Source organism: Mirounga angustirostris, unplaced genomic scaffold (genome assembly GCF_029215605.1).
Source record: "Mirounga angustirostris isolate CCGP_5_RB_7025 unplaced genomic scaffold, mMirAng1.0.hap1 SCAF_15, whole genome shotgun sequence".
Lineage (NCBI taxonomy): Eukaryota > Metazoa > Chordata > Mammalia > Carnivora > Phocidae > Mirounga > Mirounga angustirostris.
The window spans coordinates 59,438,530-59,458,331 of record NW_026991723.1 but is presented as its reverse complement, the minus strand read 5'-3'; the positions used below and the strand labels follow the sequence as shown (position 1 = coordinate 59,458,331).

Here is a 19,802-nt window from a genome sequence, read left to right as displayed (position 1 = left end):
TCTTCTGCCCCGCCAGTCCTCCTAGCTGCCCATCCTCTCCCTCTCACCACCCCCAGCAGTAGGAAACCTGGGCAGATGGCCCCTGAGGGCAATTCACATCGCCCAGGTGTAGGGGCTGCCATAGGGCGAGTGTCCTCAGCACACACTCGCCGTGTCCCGCACTCCCCGGCTCCGCAGGCAGGCAGGCAGTCGCACGCATCAGCCCAGTGCAGGGCGAGTGCCTTTGTTTGGCCCGAAGCGCCCGCCCCCACAGTCCTCCTGCCGGGCCCTGACCGCCCCTCTCCCTCTGCGCAGTGTCCACGGGCTCCGTGACGCAGGTGTCGTCGGTGAGCACGGACTCGGCCGGCTCCTCGTACTCCATCAGCGGCATCCTGGGCATCACGTCCCCCAGCGCCGACACCAACAAGCGCAAGAGAGATGAAGGTAAGAGATGCCCATGCAGCCCTGTCCAGGATGAACCTGACGGGCTCTGTTGTGGGGCGGATCAGTCAGGGGTGGAAGCGAAGATGCCCACTGAGCACCTGTTTGCCCGCCGAGCCCCTGAGTCCCCAGGCGGGGTGGACACGGGGAGGGGCTGAGGGCTCTAGGAGAGGCAGGCAGGCTGCTGGGCTGGGACTGGAGGTTTCTCACTGGCCCGCCCTCATCTTCACCTCGGGTGGAGGCAAGTGGGCCTGGCAGAACCCTCGTGCCGGAGCTTTGTGGTGTGTAAGAGGACCCGTATGCAGATCTGATGCCTGAGGGCAGGGTGTGCAGGGTGTGAGCAAAGGGTCGTCCCCTCTGCAGGGGGAGACCGGGAGGAGAGGGGTGCTGCGTGCCCTGCAGTGAGAGGTCAGCAGGTGGGTTCTAGAAGGGCTATGCACAGTCTCCCAGAAGGCCTCCAGCAGTGGTGAGGGTGGGGGCTTTGAGGAAGTGAATCATTTCATCTCGGCCCTTGGGCCTGGAAGGAAGGAGTACAGAGGCCTCCTGGGGATTACCAAGATGACAATCTTCCCGGTTGGTTTTTCTCAGCCCCTGTGTGCGCCTGCTGCCTGGTTCTCTGGAGCTGGCCATCCCCGTCCCGGACATGGGCCCACCTTCACCCGGCTCTCCGTGGCCTGGATGGGCTGCCAGTGTGGCTGACCCCTGGGAGTCTGTAAGACCTTAGTCAGGAAAGGAAAAAAAAAACAAAACGCCTATGGTCTAGGGCCTGAGAGCCGTGTGACCGAAATCTTGATTCAATTATTCTGTTCCTCAGCACAATTCCCTTTCTCGGCTCCCTGTGAGGGATGTATGTTCTCGGGAGCGCGTGCCTAAGTACTTAAGATCTGTAACTAGAAAAACGAGTTGGCCCAGCGGTGGGTTGGCCTGTGGTCTGCGTGTTCCGGGCAGTGCAGAGGCTGGGCCTGGGGCCTCCGTTTGGAGCTGTGGGGGTGCGTGGGGATGGTTCACGGCTTCAGAACCCCCTCACCTCTTTCCCCTGTTCTTGACACTCAGAGCAGATGTCAGAAGTGTTTAACTCAGCGGGTGCTGGGCTGTGTTATCGCAGGAGGCAGTGGGCCTACCATCTCTGTTGGTTTATGGGGTTGATGCTTCATCTTTTCTCCCCTTGTCACCTGGACTCGAAGCAGATGTGCCCAAACTGGGGCCCAGCTGTGTTTGATCACGGTGGAGGGGCGGGTTGTGTGACGCTCCCTCACAGGCTGAGGGATCCCAGCAGAGATTTTTGGAGAAATTAAAAAAAAAAAATCTGGTTTGATGTTTACCACCAAACAGACAGGTCCTGATTTTGGGCGGGGCGGGGGGGCAGTTTTACTGTTTGCAGAACACTGTACCAGCTTTCAGTCTCTGATCAGCGGCCCCTGTTTAGCCTCTCAAGCTGCTTTAAAAGGTCTCCAGGTGCATCTGGCTGGCTCAGTTGGTAGAGCCTGCAACTCTTGATCTTGGGGTCATGAGTTCAAGCCCCACGTTGGGTGTAGAGCCTACTTAAAATAAATAAATTAAAAAAAAATGTATTGAGTGGTCAGAATGCAGGTGTGTTGTTGGTCTTGACTGCTCTGTGCCATCAGATCATTCCTTGAGGACGGTGACCCATTTGGGATACTGACCTTTAAGAAGGACAGTGACAGATGGAGATGTGTCCAGGTGGGTGTAATCTGGATGGACAGGGGTCTGGATATCATAGCACCTGGAGAACACCTTGAGGCTCTAGGGTTGTTTTGATACAATGAAGAGAAGAATGAACGGGACTGGATCGTTGCCTTCAAATATTTGGGGGGCTGTCATGGAGGGGGAGAGGAACTGGACTTTTCTGTGTAGGCTTCAGGGCCAGCGTGCAGCAGGTGCAGAGGAGATTTCAGCTCAGTGTAAGAAAGAACGTGTAAATGTGAGAGTGGTCTGGGGCAAACGGGGGCTACCTTGGGAGGTAGTGAGTACCCCATCACTAGAGGCATGGAAGTGGAGCCTAGATGACCATGTGCTGGGGCTGCTGTACAAGAGTATCAAGAATTAGTTGTAGGATTGGATCATCTTTGAGATCAAGTCCTGATGCCCAGAAAGACCTGGGAAGTGATCTAGTCTGTGGTCTGGGGGCTAAGGGAGAATGATTTGATGATGATCCTGGAAGCTGACAGGATTGGGAAGAGTGGGAGGCAAGGTTGAGGGAAGGGCCATGAGGGAGAGAGCCATAGCGGGCCAAGGGGAAGAGGCCAAGAGGAATCCTCACTCCCATTTCTCAGATGAGGTGACTGAGGCTCTGTAGGGTGGTGTCGCTCACTCCATTCCACTTTGCAGTCACCTCCAGCTAGGACTTGCCTATTTCCTGGTGCTACTCTTCTGCCCAGGCCTCAGGGCGGGGAGGGTGGTGGTGGTGGTGGTGGTAATAGAGTCTAGTCACAAAGGGCTTGCCCTCTAGAGCTCACGGGCTGGCGGGCAAAACCGACAAGCCGAAGCCCCTCCAAAGGTGGTGCTGTGATGGGCAGCGACACCAGAGGGGGAGAGCCAGGCAGGGAGGGCCTGATTTTGACCAAAAGGATCCAGGAAGGCTCCTCCTAGGAAGTGGCCCTTTATCAAGGGAAAAATATTTTACATTGCTTCTGTTTTTAAATTTAAAATAATTAAAATCACATGAAATTGCACTTGCTACATTTCATGGTGCAAGTGCACTTGCTACATTTCATGGTGTCCAGTAGCCTCCTGATGTGCCTAGTGGCTACTGTATTGGGTAATGTGGCTTTAGTACGAGTGCTTGGCACATAATAGGTGCTCAGTAAGTGGACTGGATCAGTCATATGCCTGTAGAGGGTTCAAGATTAGTAAGCAGGGGGAGTGGATAATCTCCTCAACCCGGAAGGTTTCTGTTTGGTATTTTGGGCTTCCACAGAAAGCTCTATTTGAATAAAGAGTTCTGTAGCAAAAACAAACAAGTTAGAACAACTGTTCGACTAGTGGATTGCCAAGGGCCCTTTCAGTCTCGAAATTCTAGGACTCTCCCCGGGACGTTTGCCTCCAAGATTGGCTTTGGGGGTATGGCCACTATGTCCAAATCTCAGATGAGCTGTGTGTGGCCCAGGTGGCCGAGAAGGCCCTGGGGCCTCTGAGAGCAGAGCCGGGCCGGCTGCAGAAAGCTCCAGGGAGGCAGAGTACAACTCAGTGCAAGGAACAGCTTTCAAACTAACAGCCAGGCGGGGCCGATGGGAGCACTAGGTTGGAAAGGTAATGAACTCCCTGTCATCAGATATGTGAGCAGGGGCTAGACAAAGGAGAGGCAGGAGAGCCAAAGAAGGCCTTCTGGTTTGGACTCTGTGACTTTTGAGGCCTGTTCCAATCTGGGTAGCACGTGGTTCTCTGACTGCCTGTCTGAAAGTGGTTCTACTACTTGTTTTCCCCTCCTGCCGCCTGACTCAGAGGTGGCCATCCACATGGACTTGACTGGGCAGAGGCCACACCACATGGGTTTCTCTCCCTGGCCTGCTCCTTGGCACAGGGCATAGCACCCAGAGATGCTCAGGAGGCTTGTGGATGCTACTGAGGGTCAGGTGGCTGTGCTGCCCAGGCAGGGGACACAGCCTCCTCTCCTACTTGGGCCAGCCTGAGAGCTTGCACGGAGAAGTCTCTGGCATAGGCCTCAGGAATCCCACTGGGCTAGGGGGACAGGGCCTGAAGTAGTGCCCCCCCGCCAAGAAGGCCCGTAGGAGGTGGTGGCAGGGCCGGACTCGGCTGGCAGCCGGGCTGGGAAGAGTGGCCACGGATGAAAGGGCAGCCCCACCCCCTGTTTCTTCCTGGGCCTTTGATCTCTGATGGGGCCTCTGTCCACCATCTCTGGGGCCCCCATTCAGGTGTCCTCGACTTCCCCCTTCCCTTATCCCCCCGCCCGGAGTTTGGGCAGTAGAGGGCACATTGCAGGTGGAATTTCTGGCCTTCTGGACCCTGGACTGCTCTCTGCCTGAAGAGGGCACAGTAAAGGCATCTAAAACCCCTAGGTGGCCTGTCCTTTCCAAGAGCTGCCAAGTCCAGCAAGACCCTCAGGGAGAGGTTTGGGGGCATTTAGCGGGACCTGATATGACCAGGTCTACCCCTCTTTCTGGGGGTGCCTGTCTCCTCTATGTCTTTGTGTCCCTCCCCATGTCTTTCATTTGGGGGTGCATCTCATCCAGTGTTACCTGCCTCTGTTTATGTTAGTAGACTTTTTCTGTATCTACTTCTGTCTCTTGATCTAGCGCTCTCTCTTTCTCCCCCGCCCACACACTCTCTGTCACCCACTGTCTCTCTCTCTCTCACACACACACACACACACACACACAAACCCTCTCTCTCACACACACACATACACACAACCTTTTACATGCTCACACACATGTATACACCTCTCTCTCTCTCTTATTCCTCTCTCTTTCTCTCATACATACTCACTTTCTGTCTTCTTATATTTGCTCTTGCTCTCCCTGTTACCAACCCCCTGCTCCTCTCTCGCCTAGGTTGGAAGCCCCAGCTCAGCCCTGTTCTGCAGACCTCCATGAGAACCATTGCAGGGAGGGAAGGGCTTTCAGAAGCTCCCAGACCACACAGGGCCCACAAGGCCCTGTCTGCCGCCCAGGGCTTGGGATGGAAGGCTGGAGCAGAAGGTGCAGAGAACCCTCTCAGATTTCCCAGAAGGGAATGGGATGTGTGGAAAGGTCAGGATTCCTGAGTTATGAGTTACAGGCAGGCTTTGATTCCACAGATCTCTGATCTCTGGAGAGCCCCAAATAAGATGGTGAGGCATCTAGGCAAGGACAAGGCTCACAGGCCAGGGACAGAGTGATCTGAGGCCTTACTGTGGTGACATCTTCGGCAAGTTACTTAATCTCTCTGACCCTCTACTTTGTCATCTGGAAAGTATAGGTAGCACAAGCCTGGTGGGTTATTGTGAGGATAAAATGAAATCATACCCTTACAGGGTTTAGCCGCAGGGCCTGGTCCTAGAAAAAGCTTCATCAGTGGCCACTGAGGGAGACTGGGGCTGGAGGGTGTGAGGCCAGCCCCTGGCTGAAGGCAAGCCGGCTCCAGCCACAGTTCTCTTTGGTGACTGAGACTAGCAGATCTGCCCACCGCCCACTTCCTGCTTGTAAGACGACTGTTGTGGCCTCCAGACTGAACAACAGTGCCCCCACGTGTCAGCAGCAAAACGAAGGGCCACTTGCTTTGCTTTGCTTTCTTTCCCCAGGACCTTGGTCTTCCAGCCCCGTTGATGGAAGGATAAAAGGATCAAGTCTCAGTTTTCCACAAAAGAGGCCCTAGGTACACAAGAGAGGTTCCAAGGTAGAAGGCAGAAGGCAGAGCACCTGGGCCTGGGTGGGAGGGCTGGGGGTCACCAGCTTGGACCTCAAGTCCCCTCTGCTGGAGTAAAGGGCCTTGGAGAACATCTAGGACATGTCATTCCAGTTGTTATTCAGCTGGGAAAACAGGCTTGGAGAAGAGAAGGGGTCTGACCAGGTCACAGAGTAAAAATCTGGAAAATGCAGAGGGAGAGAATAGACTCTTCAGAATATCCTTGGTATCCTGTTGCTATTTGACGTGACAGGTCTGTTTCTTGTTTCCCATCTCTCCCATTCTCCTTGGTCCGGCTGCTGCCCCCCACTGTTGAAAGCCACCAGCAACCCCATCAGCCTGTCCTAGGAGGGTGGGGGAGATGGGGGGCAGGGGGGCCGACCCCTACTGATCTCCCAGGGCTAACCTCGGCTCTTGACAATGAGTCCTGACCTTCCTGCCTTGCCTCCCATTCCTCTTCTTCATACCTTCTGTGCTTCCACTCCCTGTGCATTTCTCTGAGCTTTCCTGTCTCTGGGCCATTATCCACGCAGGGCCCTCACAACAGGAATGCCGTCCTTGACGCTGGTCTGTTGACCGGGCCTGGTTCCCAGTGCCAGCCCACTCCCTGAGGGGATTTCCAGTGTTGGACCAGTAGTCCTTCACAGCTGGCTGAGGCCCTCAGATACATCAGGCCCAGGATGGAGGCCACACAGGCTCTGCAGACAGGGAAGGAAGTGACTACCATTTTGTCTCGATCTTTCCTGGGGCTTCACCAGAGCAGGCCCCATTCCCTAGCCCTCCATGAGGTGTGCCCTGGGTGTCTCCTCAGGCTGGCCCTGCAGGGGGCCCTTCTCTGAGTTCTTTTTTTTGTCTGTGGAGGGCTCAGGACCAAGGTTCTTGCTGGGAAGGGAATCACTTGGAACCCAGGTGGCAATGGCCAGCCTGGCTGTCATGCTTTACTTGGCTTGCCTTGCATTTAAAATAATTTTGAATTAGTTACTGACATTTAAAAATTGGGAGATTTCATATATGGATGTTTGGCTTTTCTTGGGAAAAAACCCCCAAAACCCCATTCTGGCCACACTGGGCGGGCTTTCCCACATAGCAACAGTGGTCTGTGGCTGTTGAGTCTGCAGTGCTCAGACTGCTCCCTACTCCACTTGCTGTCAGTTAGTCACATTCCAGTTTTCTCTACCCAAAGGCTTTTGAGTTTTTGGAGTCCTAGGATGGACTTTGAAAAACAAGTCTGAGTTAGGTCTGTGGCAACGGAAGCCTGTGGGAGGCAGCACCCTGACTGGGCCCAGTGTTGCTGTGTGTGTGTGGGGGGGGGGGGGGTCAGGGAAGAGGGCAGTCAGGTTCTTAGGCCAGTGGGGGATGGGGGAGGGAAGGCAGTAGGGCAGGGTCAAAGAGCCATACCCCTTGTAGCCAAGAACAGTGAAATTGAGGTCATTTAGCCCATACCCACCAGAAGAGGTAGTCCAGGTTCAGAGGGCACAGGCTTGGCCTCAGGGCATACAGGGGGGGCTCAGTGGCATTGATGATAAGGACCCAGGTTTCCTTCTCCCAGCTTGGCTGGCCACTCTCCCCTGTCCTTCTGGCCTTGCAGACATTGGCACTCTGACAAGTGTCAGTCTTCCTTGGTAAAGCAGGGGACCTGAAGCCAGGTGGCCAATTGCAGGGGCTTCTTGGGCCTTTCCCTAGTGCCTAGGGCCTGTCCCTTGGGTGTTGGGGGGGCCAGGTTTCGGTTCCTCCCGGCCCCCGAGTCCCTGAGTTTCACTTTGATTCAGTGAGAGTCTGTGTGAGAGCCAGCACCATTGAATACCCCCTCCACCCCTCCCTACCCCTGTTTGCACACTTGCTCTGCCCAGGCCTTCCCCTCTCAACCCCCAGATCCTTTTCTCATGGGCTGTGGGCAGGTGTTCCAGAGAACCCTGGGAAATGTAAAGGGTGGGCTGGCAGAGTGTGAGGATCTCCATTCAGGGAGTTGGTTCTGAGGTCAATGAGAACAAGAGTTGTGGGGTCAGCAGAGGGGACAGCTTAAGGGATATAGAGCCTCAGCCACAGGGGGCAGGCTCTCTGCTGGGAACTCCAGGTGGGATGCACTTGGCTTTCTTCCCCACTCTGTGTGTCTGCGGATTCCCCTAGTCCCTTCTTTCTGGCTTTGGAATACAGTTGAATCCTTGGCTGCAGTCTGTGGTTCAGGGGCTTCACAGGGCTCCAAACTACTAGAGGCTTCTGAGACAGGGGCAGGAGCCTGGAAGGAGGGGGAGTAGGACCTCTGGGTTCCTGCTCCGATTCTGTGGCTAACTTACTGGTGACCTTGGAACCCCTTCCTCTCTCTGGGCCTCAGTCTCCTCATCTATAATATGGGATCAAGGAATTCTTAAGGTTTTTTATGGCACCAAGAGTCCAACCTTCTCCTAATCCCATCTCAAGTTCTGTTGCAGTATTTTAGAACAGTGATTCTCAAACCTTTGGTCTTGGGACCCCTTTAAACTCTTAAAATTTATCAAGGACCCCCAAAGAGCTTTTTAGTTTATGTGGGTTAATTAAAACATAAAAGTTTAAATATTGACTTACTAATTCATGAAATAAACAAGTAACATAAGTCATATGTTTGAAATAAGAATCATATTTTCCAAACCAAAAAATTTAGTCGGGAGTGGCGTTGCTTTACAATTTTGCGAATCTCTTTAGTATCTGGCTTAATAGAAGACAGCTGGATTCTCATATCTGCTTTTGTATCCAATCTGCACTGATATCACACATCCTATCACCTTTGGAAAACTCCACCGTATACTTGTGAGAGATTGAGAGTGAATAGGCCAATAAAATCTTGGTTTTATTGTGAAAATAGTTTTGGTTTCATAGGACCCCCTGAAAAGGTCTTGGGGACCCCTTAAAGGGGTCCCTGACTAGAACTTGTGAATCTCTGCTTCAGGCTACTCGAACCCTGGGCTTGCTTACTTATCACTCACACAGAGAGGGAAAACAGCTAAATGGTTTTAGTTAAAAGGAAAGGTACCCTCAGTTTCCTCCATACTTAGCTCCTGAAGGCAGTGGGAGCCATGGCAGGTCTTTGAGCTGGGGAGGGAGTAACATGCTGGGCTTTGGAAACCCTCCCCTAGCACATTGGGGTATACAGTGCTTGCTTGTCTTCCAAGCGTGAGCTCCCATAGAAAGGCACAGCTACTGAGGTTTCCCTCATTTCCAGCAGAGTATCTGTGGGGCTGGAAGTCTGATCTCCCTCCAGCAGGCTTCCTTCAGGGTAAAGAGCAGCCACCTAGTGCTCCCTAAGAGCCTGGGGAGTGGGCATATTGAGACCCAACCACATCTCCCCATCCCTGCTCAGCTCTGCACTGGCTGGCAGATCCCTGAGACCCCACCCTGGGCATAGTTTTGGTGAGGAGAAAACCCCAGAAAATATTATTGAATAGGAATGAAAACAAATAAAATGAAATAAAATAGTAGGTTTGGTATTTATCTTGATTCCTGCTATTTGAGGAAAAGCGGGTCTGAAAGGCAATTGAGACAGGGAGATTTCTGTTTTGATTCCACAGGGGCTTCTGGGTGTTTCTGGAATGCCAGTAGTTGGTCACTGGCGTGTGTGTGTGTGTGTGTGTGTGTGTGTGTGATTTCACTTTGGAATGTCCAGTTTTTGTGTTCAGTGGTGTAAGTTTATCACTTGCCCATCTTTCCTTGGACTAATGGACTCACATGGAGGAGAGGGAGAAAAAGAGAATGTCCTAAGGTCATTTGAGAAGAATTGAGAGACAGAGGCTTAAAGGTGTTAGAGAAGATGTGTATGAGGAGCAGATTGCTTGCAGTGAAATGAACTGCGCTGTGTGTGAGAGGAACAGAAAAGCCCCGGCCGGTGGAGAGACCAAGGGGGAAGATGAAAAGCGACGGGGGGGGGGGGGGGGGGGGGGGGGGGGGTCAGACACTTCCTAGTACTAGCCACCAGGTGGCACCATTGACCCAAGACAGCTTAGTTGCTGTCCTGGGTTGGGGACAAGAGGGGTAACAGGGCAGTGTGTACCGGCCATGTGCGAGCTTTGTGTGCTTGTAACTTAGTGGGGGGTGGCAGTGGCCAGGGAAGCTGACCATTTCCCTGAGTCTTACTTCTTTCACAGCATTTAGTTAGGGCGGTAGGGGGCTGAACCATCCTTTTTGGGGATCAGTCTGGTCCTTCCTCACCTCCATGGTGCAGATATCTTGATATAAACCTTCCTTGGAGTCAAGTCCTTGGTTCTCTTCTAACCTTTACTTGCTGTGTGATCTTGGGCAAGTCACTTCTTTCTGAGTCTTGTTTTCTGCATGTCAAAATGTGGAGATTTGAACAAGAGGTTTTAGGGATCTTTTGGGCTCTGACATTCTCTGGTGTGCCTGAGGGAACAGGAGAGTTGGAGTTAGATTCAGGATCATTCTCTGTCATTTGTGTGACCTTGGGCAGGTCACTTCCCATCTGCAGGGTTATAGTAACCTCTCCCTCAGACTTTTATATAAGATAGCAGGGTGGAAGAGGCTTTGCCATCTTTTTTGGTCCTGTAGGACAGGAAGGGGTTGCGATGTATCATTTTCCCTGGAATTTAAGTTGGCTGGAGGCAAACATTCCACAGCTTAGAAAGTTTGTGCCTCTGCCTGTGACCACAAATAAAGGCCTTATGGCAGGTGTTTGCTCAAGGTCACTGCGTCTCTTGAATCTGCTCATTTCTGTCTGTCCCCACTGCTGCTGCCTTGGTCCAAGCACTCTCTGCTCTTGTTTGAACTATTACTGTTGCTTCCTCGTGCATCCCCACCTCCAATGTCCCTGACTTCTCCAAAGAGTCCACTTTCCACAGAGCAGCCCCAGCTGTGCTTCTGAAATACAGTTCTTTTTTTTTTTTTTTTTAAGATTTTATTTATTTGACAGAGAGAGACACAGCAAGAGAGGGAACACAAGCAGGGGGAGTGGGAGAGGGAGAAGCAGGCTCCCCACGGAGCAGGGAGCCGGATGTGGGACTCAATCCCAGGACCCTGGGATCATGACCTGAGCCAAAGGCAGATGCTTAACGACTGAGCCACCCAGGCGCCCCTGAAATACAGTACTGATCAGTGACTCTCCTGAAGGATTTTCACCCTGCAGATCTGCCCATTGTTCTTGGAAGCCTACCAAACTTCTTAGCGAGGTTACAATGCCTTCGTTCCCTGGTTCGGGCTCCTGCCCATCTTGTGAACCTCATCCCTCTTCACCCTCCTTTTTTCATGCTTATTCCAGTCACACCAAACCTCTTTCCATGCCTTTTTCTTTTCTGTTTGCAGCCGAAGGGATCTGAGCACGGGTTGTAGAGTCAGGCAACGGGGGCTCTGGTGCTGATTCCAGCCATGTCTACTCAGGTGACTTTGGGCAAGTTATCTGATCTCTCTGAGCCTCAGTTTCTGCATATGTAAAATGAGGGCACTGACTGTACCTGTGATTGGGCTATTAGGTGGATTGATGAGGGAGGTGATGCATGAAAAGTGCCCAAGATGACCCCTGTGCAGGATATGTGCTCAGTGAAGGGTGCCTTTTACTATGATGCTTTTCCCACTGCTTGGGAAACTGTCCTCTCTCACCCACCATGTACCCAGGTGACATTCCACATCTTCAGGATCCAGTGTGAATAGCACTTCCTCAGTGATGGCTTGCTTGGTGCTCACTCCTGTTAGCTCCCCTGGCCCCACCTGCAGCACATAGAACCTGCCTCTGGATAAAAATAGCACGGCTGTCAGTTGTCTTCCCCGTGAGACTGTATCTGCAGTGGTCACCGTTGTTGCCCTCGTGCCCAGCACGGGGCCTGGTTCCCAGTAGCCAGTAGGTACTGAATGGCGGGGGTGGGGGTGGGGGACGGACTCTGGATGTCATAGAAGCCTGGAGCCCATCTGGTCAGCGGGTGTGGGCTGCTGTGTAGAACCCAGAACCTTGTACATCAAAAATCCACCTGCTCTTGCCTGACCCCAAATCCTCTGTCCTCCAGCCCCTGTTGTCTGACCCCCGAGAAAGGATCTCATGGCAACCATTCTGGAGGGGAAGGGAGCTCTCTTATGGTCTAAATACACATACACACACACACACACATGCACAGATACGCATGCTGGTGCCTTCAGCCCTGGTCCTGCTTGCCTTCCCTGAGCATGTTGTCCAGTGTGTATAGATCATGGCCCCAAATCACAACTGCAGTATGGCACCACTAGAATACCTAGCACTTATTGAGTGTTTACTGTATATATTTGAAATTATTAATGCAGTTAATACTTGCCACAATGGTACCAGGCAGGTACACTTATCATCCCTGTTTTATAAAGATTCAGAGAGATCCAGGAAGTTGCCCAAGGTCACATAGCTCCAACACTCAAGGTCAAGGGTGGCAGTGTTGGGACTGGCACCTGCGTGGCTGGTGGGCTCCAGAGGAGCCTCACCTGCCATCCTGATCTTCCCCTCACACAGTGTCACAGCAGGATGACATCAGTGGGAATTCCCCCAGCTCTCAAGTCCACTTTCCCCCCCCCCATTTCTGCCATCCCTATCATCCTGCCAGACTGAGTTCAGGGGGTCCTTGGCTCAGAACATGCTTCATTACTCAGGTGCCCCACTTCTGAGCCTTCCCCTGACACTGTCATCCACACTTTGTTGTCACACCTTCAAGTTGTTCAGTTTCAAGTGCAATAATTGGCTGATGACATGTAGGCTTTAAACCACAGCAGGGTAGTGCAGTGGGTGGGCTAGAGTCTGGACCCAGCCCTTCCATTGACTAACTGTGTGAGCTCTGACAAGGGCCTGCTTTGAGTTTCAGTTTCCTCACCTGCCAAAAGGGGATAATAATTCCTGCTTTTCCTGGCAATTAAAAAACGTTACTTGTGATATTTTGATAGACACTGGCACATGGTAAGTTTAAAAAAATAGCTATTACTATTTCTCTCATCAGAGCAAAGGGTTTCTACACTGAATTCAGATTCCTTGATGACTTTGTTGAGAACTTTCTAGATTCCCAGCTCTTTTGTTTTCTCCTTTCTTTTTAAACTTTTATTTAAAAAAAAAAGATTGCGCTTGCGAGTGAGTGGCGGGGGAAGGAGCAGAGAGAGAGAGGGATAAGCAGACTCTGCTGAGCGTGGAGCCTGAGATGGGGCTAGATTTCACGACCCTGAGATCAAGACCTGAGCTGAAAGGAAGAGTCAGATGCTTAACCGACTGAGCCACCAGGCGCCCCCTCCTGTCTTTTTTTTTTTTTTTAATGATTTTATTTCTATTGCTAGGACTAATGATAGGATTATTCAGGCAAGGTGTTAGGAGAAAAAGAAAGACATACCCACCAGAATTTATACTGGCAGAACTTTAGCTATGTATTTCAAGAAGCTAGTAATTCAAATTGTGGATGAGGACAGCTTGCAGAGGCAGGATGAGCCCGACCTGGGGTGGAGAGGCCTGGGTTCCTAACCCCTGTTCAGCCACTATCTTGCTGTGTGATCTCGGTCAGGTCCCTCCCCTCTGGGTCCTCAGTTTGGATGTGGTGAGCCCAGACAACCCTTCCAGCTCCTAATCCTTCCCTTTCCCTCCTCCCTCCTCTCTGCTGCCTCCTCCCTCCTCCTCCCATCTTCTCTCTCTTCATTTCCTTTCTGTCTGAGACACAAACGCCATCCAGCACTCTTGAATGGGACTTTTGTTCTGCGAACATCTCTTTTCTGAAAAGGACCATCGGTCAGGTTTGTATCTTTTAAATGCAGGCACATTTTATCAGTTAAGAACCTGCATACCTCTCTCCCAAGACATAGCCTTAAGGAGCAGACAAGCTGCAAAGGGGAGGCTTATGGCAGACAACAGAGGAAAAATAAATGAAATCTCTTTGGGGGCCTAATGTGTGGTCCCTACAGAAAATGCCTTCTTTCCGAGGAGCCCCCTTTCCTGCTCTTGCCATGAGCTTAAGCATTTTCCGGCTCCACTCCAGTATGACTTGTGTCCCTCTCTTAGCTCTGCACAGAACTGGGGCGGGGGGGGGGGGCGGGGGCAAGGGCAGAGCTGTGCTTGATTGGTCCCCTCTTTGAGGTAGGCTTTGGAGCACTGGACTTGGAGTGACAGGGCTCTGGGTGTGAGTGCTGGTGATCTGGGGCAAGCCATTCTGGGCCTCAGTCTTCTTGGCAAAAGAGAACAGAATGCCTTCCTCAGAGTCTTGTGCAGACTGGGTGAGAAGCAATGTGTGAGAAAGTGCTTTGTAAACTGTAGAGCTCCGTGTAGGTGTGAGAGAGGGTTCTTATAGCTCATGTCATGAGCCTGTTCTGTGACCTTGAACAATTCCTTAACTTCTGCAAAGGTCAGCTTTGCCATCTGTAAAATGGTAAGTACCTAGGTCATGCAATTACTGTGAGAATTCCGTAATGGGTGTGAAACACTTGACCTAGTTCTTGGCCGTGGTGGGCGCCCAGGTTGGGGTCAGCGTCCCGTCCCTTTCCCTTTCTCATTTCTTCACAGCCCTACCCCTGGGAGCCCAGCGCAGTCATTAAGCGACAGGCTTCTGAAATCTGGCTGCCCAGGCTGAAGGCCAACTGGCCGCTCCTTGGCTGGGAGATCTTGGGCGACTTCCCCAACCTGGGCCTCCATTCTGGAAGGAATGGAAAAGAAGGATGATAGCAATGTTTCCTTCAGAGGGTTGTTGAGATGAGACTCTGCTCAGACACCGCTCCGCCCAGAGTCGGCACCAGGAGAATCTTAGCAGCTCCGAAGGGCCCGGCCCGGTGCGGGCCCCGGCTGGGCGGCGTCTCCTTCCAGCCCCCAGGCCGGGGGAAGAGAGCCAGGCCTGAGCAGAGAGGGAAGGGGTTTACTCAAAGTCGCACCAGGATTCAGATGCCAGGATCTCTGAGGAATTTCCAGGGATTCGGCCGTGCAGCCTGGCGACCGGAGGCCAGACCCCCTCCTCGCCCGGTCCCTCTCGGCCCGGAACGGAGGGCAAACCCCTTCCAGGAGGGCGTCGGGATTTTCCTCCGCGACGGGGAAGGAGAAATAAATTCAACCGCAAATTCAGACCGCGGCGCAAAAGGAAGGGAGCGCGCGGCGCCCTCGGGAACGAGGCGGCCCGCCGCCCGGCTCCGCCAAGCATTTGCAATTTAATTGACATTTGGCGGCAGGAAGCCAATCAGTGTAAGTCAATTGACGTTCGGCGATAAAACTACGCGGCGGCCGGGCGCTCCCCCCGCCGGCGGCCTCGGCTGGGCCGCGGGGCACAGCGTGGCGGCCCCGGCAGGTAACGGCGCTGGCGCGTGTCTCGGCCCGTGAGGGGGCGGCGAGCTGCCCGCTGATTGCCGCGCAGCCCACGGCGGCCGGGAGAGGCCCCTAATGAATGACTTTATTTGCCGGGGCCCTGCTGAGAACAATTGAGTTTGTTATGGTAACAACGGATGCCAGCTCTCTGGGCCCCGGGGAGCGCGGGCGCGGCGGCAGCCGGGAGCGGGGCAGCGGAGCAGATGACGCGCGCCGGCGGCGGGGACCCGGCCCAGCGCATGTCAGGCACCCGGGGATGCTGTGCACCCCCCAGCCTGCGGAGGACAGGCCGCGCTGCCGGGGCGCCTGGGACCGAGGTGGATGCTGCACACCGCTCTCCCCTTGGACCACGGTGCAGAGTTGGGATGGCAAGATGCTTCCTGCCTGTTGGACTGGCTGGTCCTCCTGGGGTCCCTGCGGCCTCTTCTTCCCTCGGCCCCTGGGGCCTAGGGGGTTCAGGTCTGGCTGGGTGATGCGTTGACATCCACTTTTTGTCTCTTGCACAAGTGGAAGAGTAGAAAAAGGCAGAAAGGCATCTCTGCTTCGAGTGCCATGGCTTGACAAATTCAGGGCTGGATTTCAGCCCACCGTGTGTACTGGCATTGTCTCTATACCCTCCGCCTTGGAGAGGTGGCCTTCCCTCCATTTCTATCCCCAGTCCGGCATCCCCAGGCTTTGTGGCATGGCACCTCCCACAGGAAGCCCTCCTTGCTCCCACAGAGAAGGCTGTCAGCGGCATGGCTGCCTCTGAGGCTCTGCAGCCCTCTATTGCCTCCCGCATCAGACCATGAATTTCAAGGACAGGGGCCACCTTCCATTCAGCCTCAGTGCCCAGCATGGAGCCCGGCACAAAGCACAGATGTGGAAGGAGTGGATAAGAGACAGGACTTCTCTCTTCCTTGCAATCTCTTTCTTTCCTTCTGGTTAGAGACACCAGAGTGCCTTCTCTTTTTCTCTTTTCTGGTTCTCTTTTCAGGCATACTATCATGCATTCACTCAACAAATAGTTACTGAGAGCCAACCATGTGTTAGGTACTCTGGTACTAACAGGTCACTGCCCTTGGGCAGCTTGCTGGGTCAGTGAGAGAGGATAATGCTCTGCATATGATAAGTATGTCAGGCACCTACTGTGTGCTGCATAATGCCCCAAATTCCGAGTTGGCAAAAGCTTAATAAAGGCTTGTTGAGGGCTTTTCCCTCCGTCATTGCATTCAGTGATCCCTAGTGCCACCCTGTGACAATCACCCTTATTCACAGATGGACACACTGGTGCTTAGCGTGTGTAAGAAGCAGCATGCTGCTGTGGAAGGAGTCTAGCGTGGGAATCTAGTTTGGCACGTGAGCTCTATTTTCTTCCCTCCTGTGCCCCAGTATCCCCATCTGTAAAATGGGGGAGTTGCAGTTGATGATCTCTGAGGATCCATTGAGGATGAGTGGTCCACAGGGGAGGTGGAACCAGGACATGGGTCTCTGTTCCCAGCCCATCGCCCCTGGTCTTGCAGTGTGACCAGTGGAGGAGAGAATACTCTTTTTTCTCAGCCTTATGAGGCTGGCAGTGAGACAGAGGCGCTCACAATGTGGCAGGCACTTGCTCCCAGCAGCCTTAAGAAGTGCAGGTGCTGGGGTGCCTGGCTGGCTCAGTCAGTGGAGCGTGCAACTCCTGATCTTGGGGTTGTGAGTTTAAACCCCACGTTGGGTGTAGAGATCGCTTACAAATAAGATCTTTTTAAAAAAGGAAGTGCAGGTGCTATTCTATTTCCTTTTTGCAGATGGAAAAGATGAGAGATTAAATCACCAGTCCAGGGTCATACAGCTAGTACGTTGCAGGGCCGGGATTCAGACCCACACAGTCTTGTTTCCCAGCCTATGCACTTACCTGCTCTACTCGTGGCAGAAGTAACACCTCCTCCCACCCCTCCCCTACTCTTATACCTCAGCCCAGGCTTTGTCCCACCTCCCCAGCTCTCTGAACTCCAAGCCCATTCTGCATGTTTGCAGGATAGCAGGAGCACTGATGGAGGTGTCTTTCCTTCCCCTGGCCTTTTGGTCTTTCCTTTGTTACAGACCCCGACAGGAAGGAGAAGCTGCTGCAAAACCTGAGTCCCTTCTTGGCTCTGTCCTAGCTGGATTATTGTATTTGGGAAATGGATTTCCAAAAAGGTTAGGGGGAATCCAGGTGTTGTCTTTTAGGAACAAGCTCTCACCGTTCATGTTGAGGAACTACATTTATGTTATTATGGTTTAAAGATTTTATTTATTTGTGAGAGAGGAGGAGGAGAGAGAAAGTATGAGTGGGGGCAGGGACTAGGGAGAGGGAGAAGCAGACTCCCTGCTGAGCAGGGAGCCCGATGCAGGGCTCGATCCCAGGATCCTGGGATCATGACCTGAGCTGAAGGCAGACTGTTAACTGACTGAGCCACCCAGGTGCCCTGGAAGTACATTCATTTTAGAGTTAATTTGGGCACCTGTCTTCCTGTCTCTCAAAAGGGGTCTGGAGAACTCTTTCTCTCCCTGAATATATCCCTTTTTCAGGAAGACAGATTAGGGAAGAATAATGCCTAACATGGGACCGTCTTAACAGGCAGAACTGGAGGGGCCTCAGAAAACATATAGAGGGATTACCTGTCAACTCAGTGTCCCCTCTTTAAAACAAATATTGTGTAGTGCTTCCTTTGCTATCCTAAAATGAAATTTAGAAACAATACAACCTACCTACACATATAATTTAAGAAATCAATTCAGTGCCCCGGTTGTGACAAAAGAGGGAAAGAAAAATAAAATCATAATAAAATGATGTATTTAATTATGTAAATGCTCAGGCATGACTACACCAGAAGACGTAATAAAGTAGTCAGTTGCTTGCACTTATGCATAGAATCACCATGAACGCAGCAGATACAAATGTGGACAGCTGTGTTTTTTGGCAATACCAATTCTTCTGGTGGTGTTGTCATCAGTAAACTGATTTTCTGAAATTGTGAACATGTCTTGATAAAATTCCAACCAAAACAAAGAATAATCTTTCCTCCATGTGGTGGTTGCATTCCTGGAAAAGTCAGTGTAAATTAAAACGCTAAATTTGTGTCTGTAAGTAAAACAGGTTCATGGCTCCGATATTTACAAAGAGAGTTTTCACCAACCTGAATGTATGATGGGTCATTCCAAAGACATGTGGGCACCAGGCAACTCTTCACTGTGCTAGACTGGGCTGAGTGCCCCGCCTCTGCCCACTAAATGCCATCATTTCTCTCCAGTAATAGAAACTCACAGATTCCCCACATTTCCTCTGATCCGCTCATCTTTGTTGAGATCCACTGGAACAAACAGTTTCTCTCTGGGGTCCCTTCCTTTGGGAAGTTCTGTGACTCTGTTAAAAAAACAAAATCTGGGGCACCTGGGTGGCTCAGTCAATAAGCGTCTGCCTTCGGCTCAGGTCATGATCCCAGGGTCCTGGGGTCGAGCCCCGCATCGGGCTCTCTGCTCTGCGGGAAGTCTGCTTCTCCCTCTCCCACTCCCCCTGCTTGTGTTCCCTCTCTCACTGTGTCTCTCTGTCAAATAAATAAATAAAATCTTAAGAAAAAAAAACAAACCAAAATCTGCATTTGTTTTGCACCTACTGTGTGTAAGACCTGGCACTGGGGAGACAGAAACATGACCTGCTTTCTATCTGGGCTGTGAAAGATGAGCCCCTACTCCATGGGTGCCAAGCGCCCAGGAGGCCTCTGTCCTCAGGCACAGCCCCCTACCTCTGATCTATGTTTGGGATACCCTCTGTCTCCTTCCTCATACCCGCAAGCCCAAATCCTGGCTCAAATGCCACCTCCGCCCTCCAGGAGGCTTTCCCTGACTGCCCCCCTCAATGCCAGACGAGTTCTCTCTATCTCGGGGCCCCCATTGCCTGCTGTTTGGGGTCCTCTAGGGTCCTTGCCCATGCTTGAATCAGAGCTCCATCTCCAGACTTTGTCTCCCTGCCAGAGGATGGGTTCCCTTGAGGGCTAAGACTGGGTTCCCTTACGGGGCTATGCTTTCGGTCAGAGCACAGGCAAGAAATGGTTGAATGCTTGAACGAAGAGATGCAGCTTAGCCAGGTACCCCTCTCTGTGTACATCTTGTCCTTTTAATTAAGCAAATGAAAGGGGTTCTCTTCTGTCCTCACGCCCTGGTCCTCATCAGCTGATGTGAGATGCTTGCTGTGCACAGTGCGATCTCATTTGGGGTCTAACAGCCTGCTTGGTCTGACCCATTGCTTAGACTTGACACAATTTATTTATTTATAAAGATTTTATTTATTTATTTGAGAGAGAGAGAGAGAGAGTGTGTGCATGTACAAGGGGGGAGGGGCAGAGGGAGAGGGAGAAGCAGGCTCCCAAGGAGCCGGGAGCCCGATGCGGGACTCGATCCCAGGACCCCGGGATCATGACCTGAGCCGAAGGCAGATGCTTTAACACCGGCGCCCTGACTCGGCACAAATGATTGAGCCCATTGCACAGATGAGCTGAGCCATGTAAGGTCCCCCGGCTGGCGAGGGGCAGAGCCCAAGCTGGTGCATGAGGCACTACTGTCCGTGTCATCTAAACACATCCAAAGCCGGGCCTCCCTCCTAGGAAGTCATTCATCCATTTAGTGGCTCCTGACTCGCTGTCGGGCACTGTGGCCTCCGTGGTAGGCCAGGCCTGGTGGCCCCCTTTGATTTCCCTGAGGGGGCTCTGTCTCCCTAGCCCCAGGCCAGGCATGGAAGGGAGCGGCCAGCCTTTAGCAGCAGGTCATC

At 52.5% G+C, this 19,802-nt stretch overlaps 1 protein-coding gene across 1 annotated transcript in view; it reads left to right on the top strand.

Moving 5' to 3' along the window:
• PAX5 (paired box 5) overlaps positions 1 to 19,802 on the top strand; it is a 182,558-nt gene that overhangs the window by 30,599 nt on the left and 132,157 nt on the right. The window contains exon 5 of the mRNA XM_045881987.3: positions 295 to 423. Coding sequence (XP_045737943.1) covers positions 295 to 423 — 129 coding nt within the window. The remainder of the gene's footprint in view (positions 1 to 294; positions 424 to 19,802) is intronic.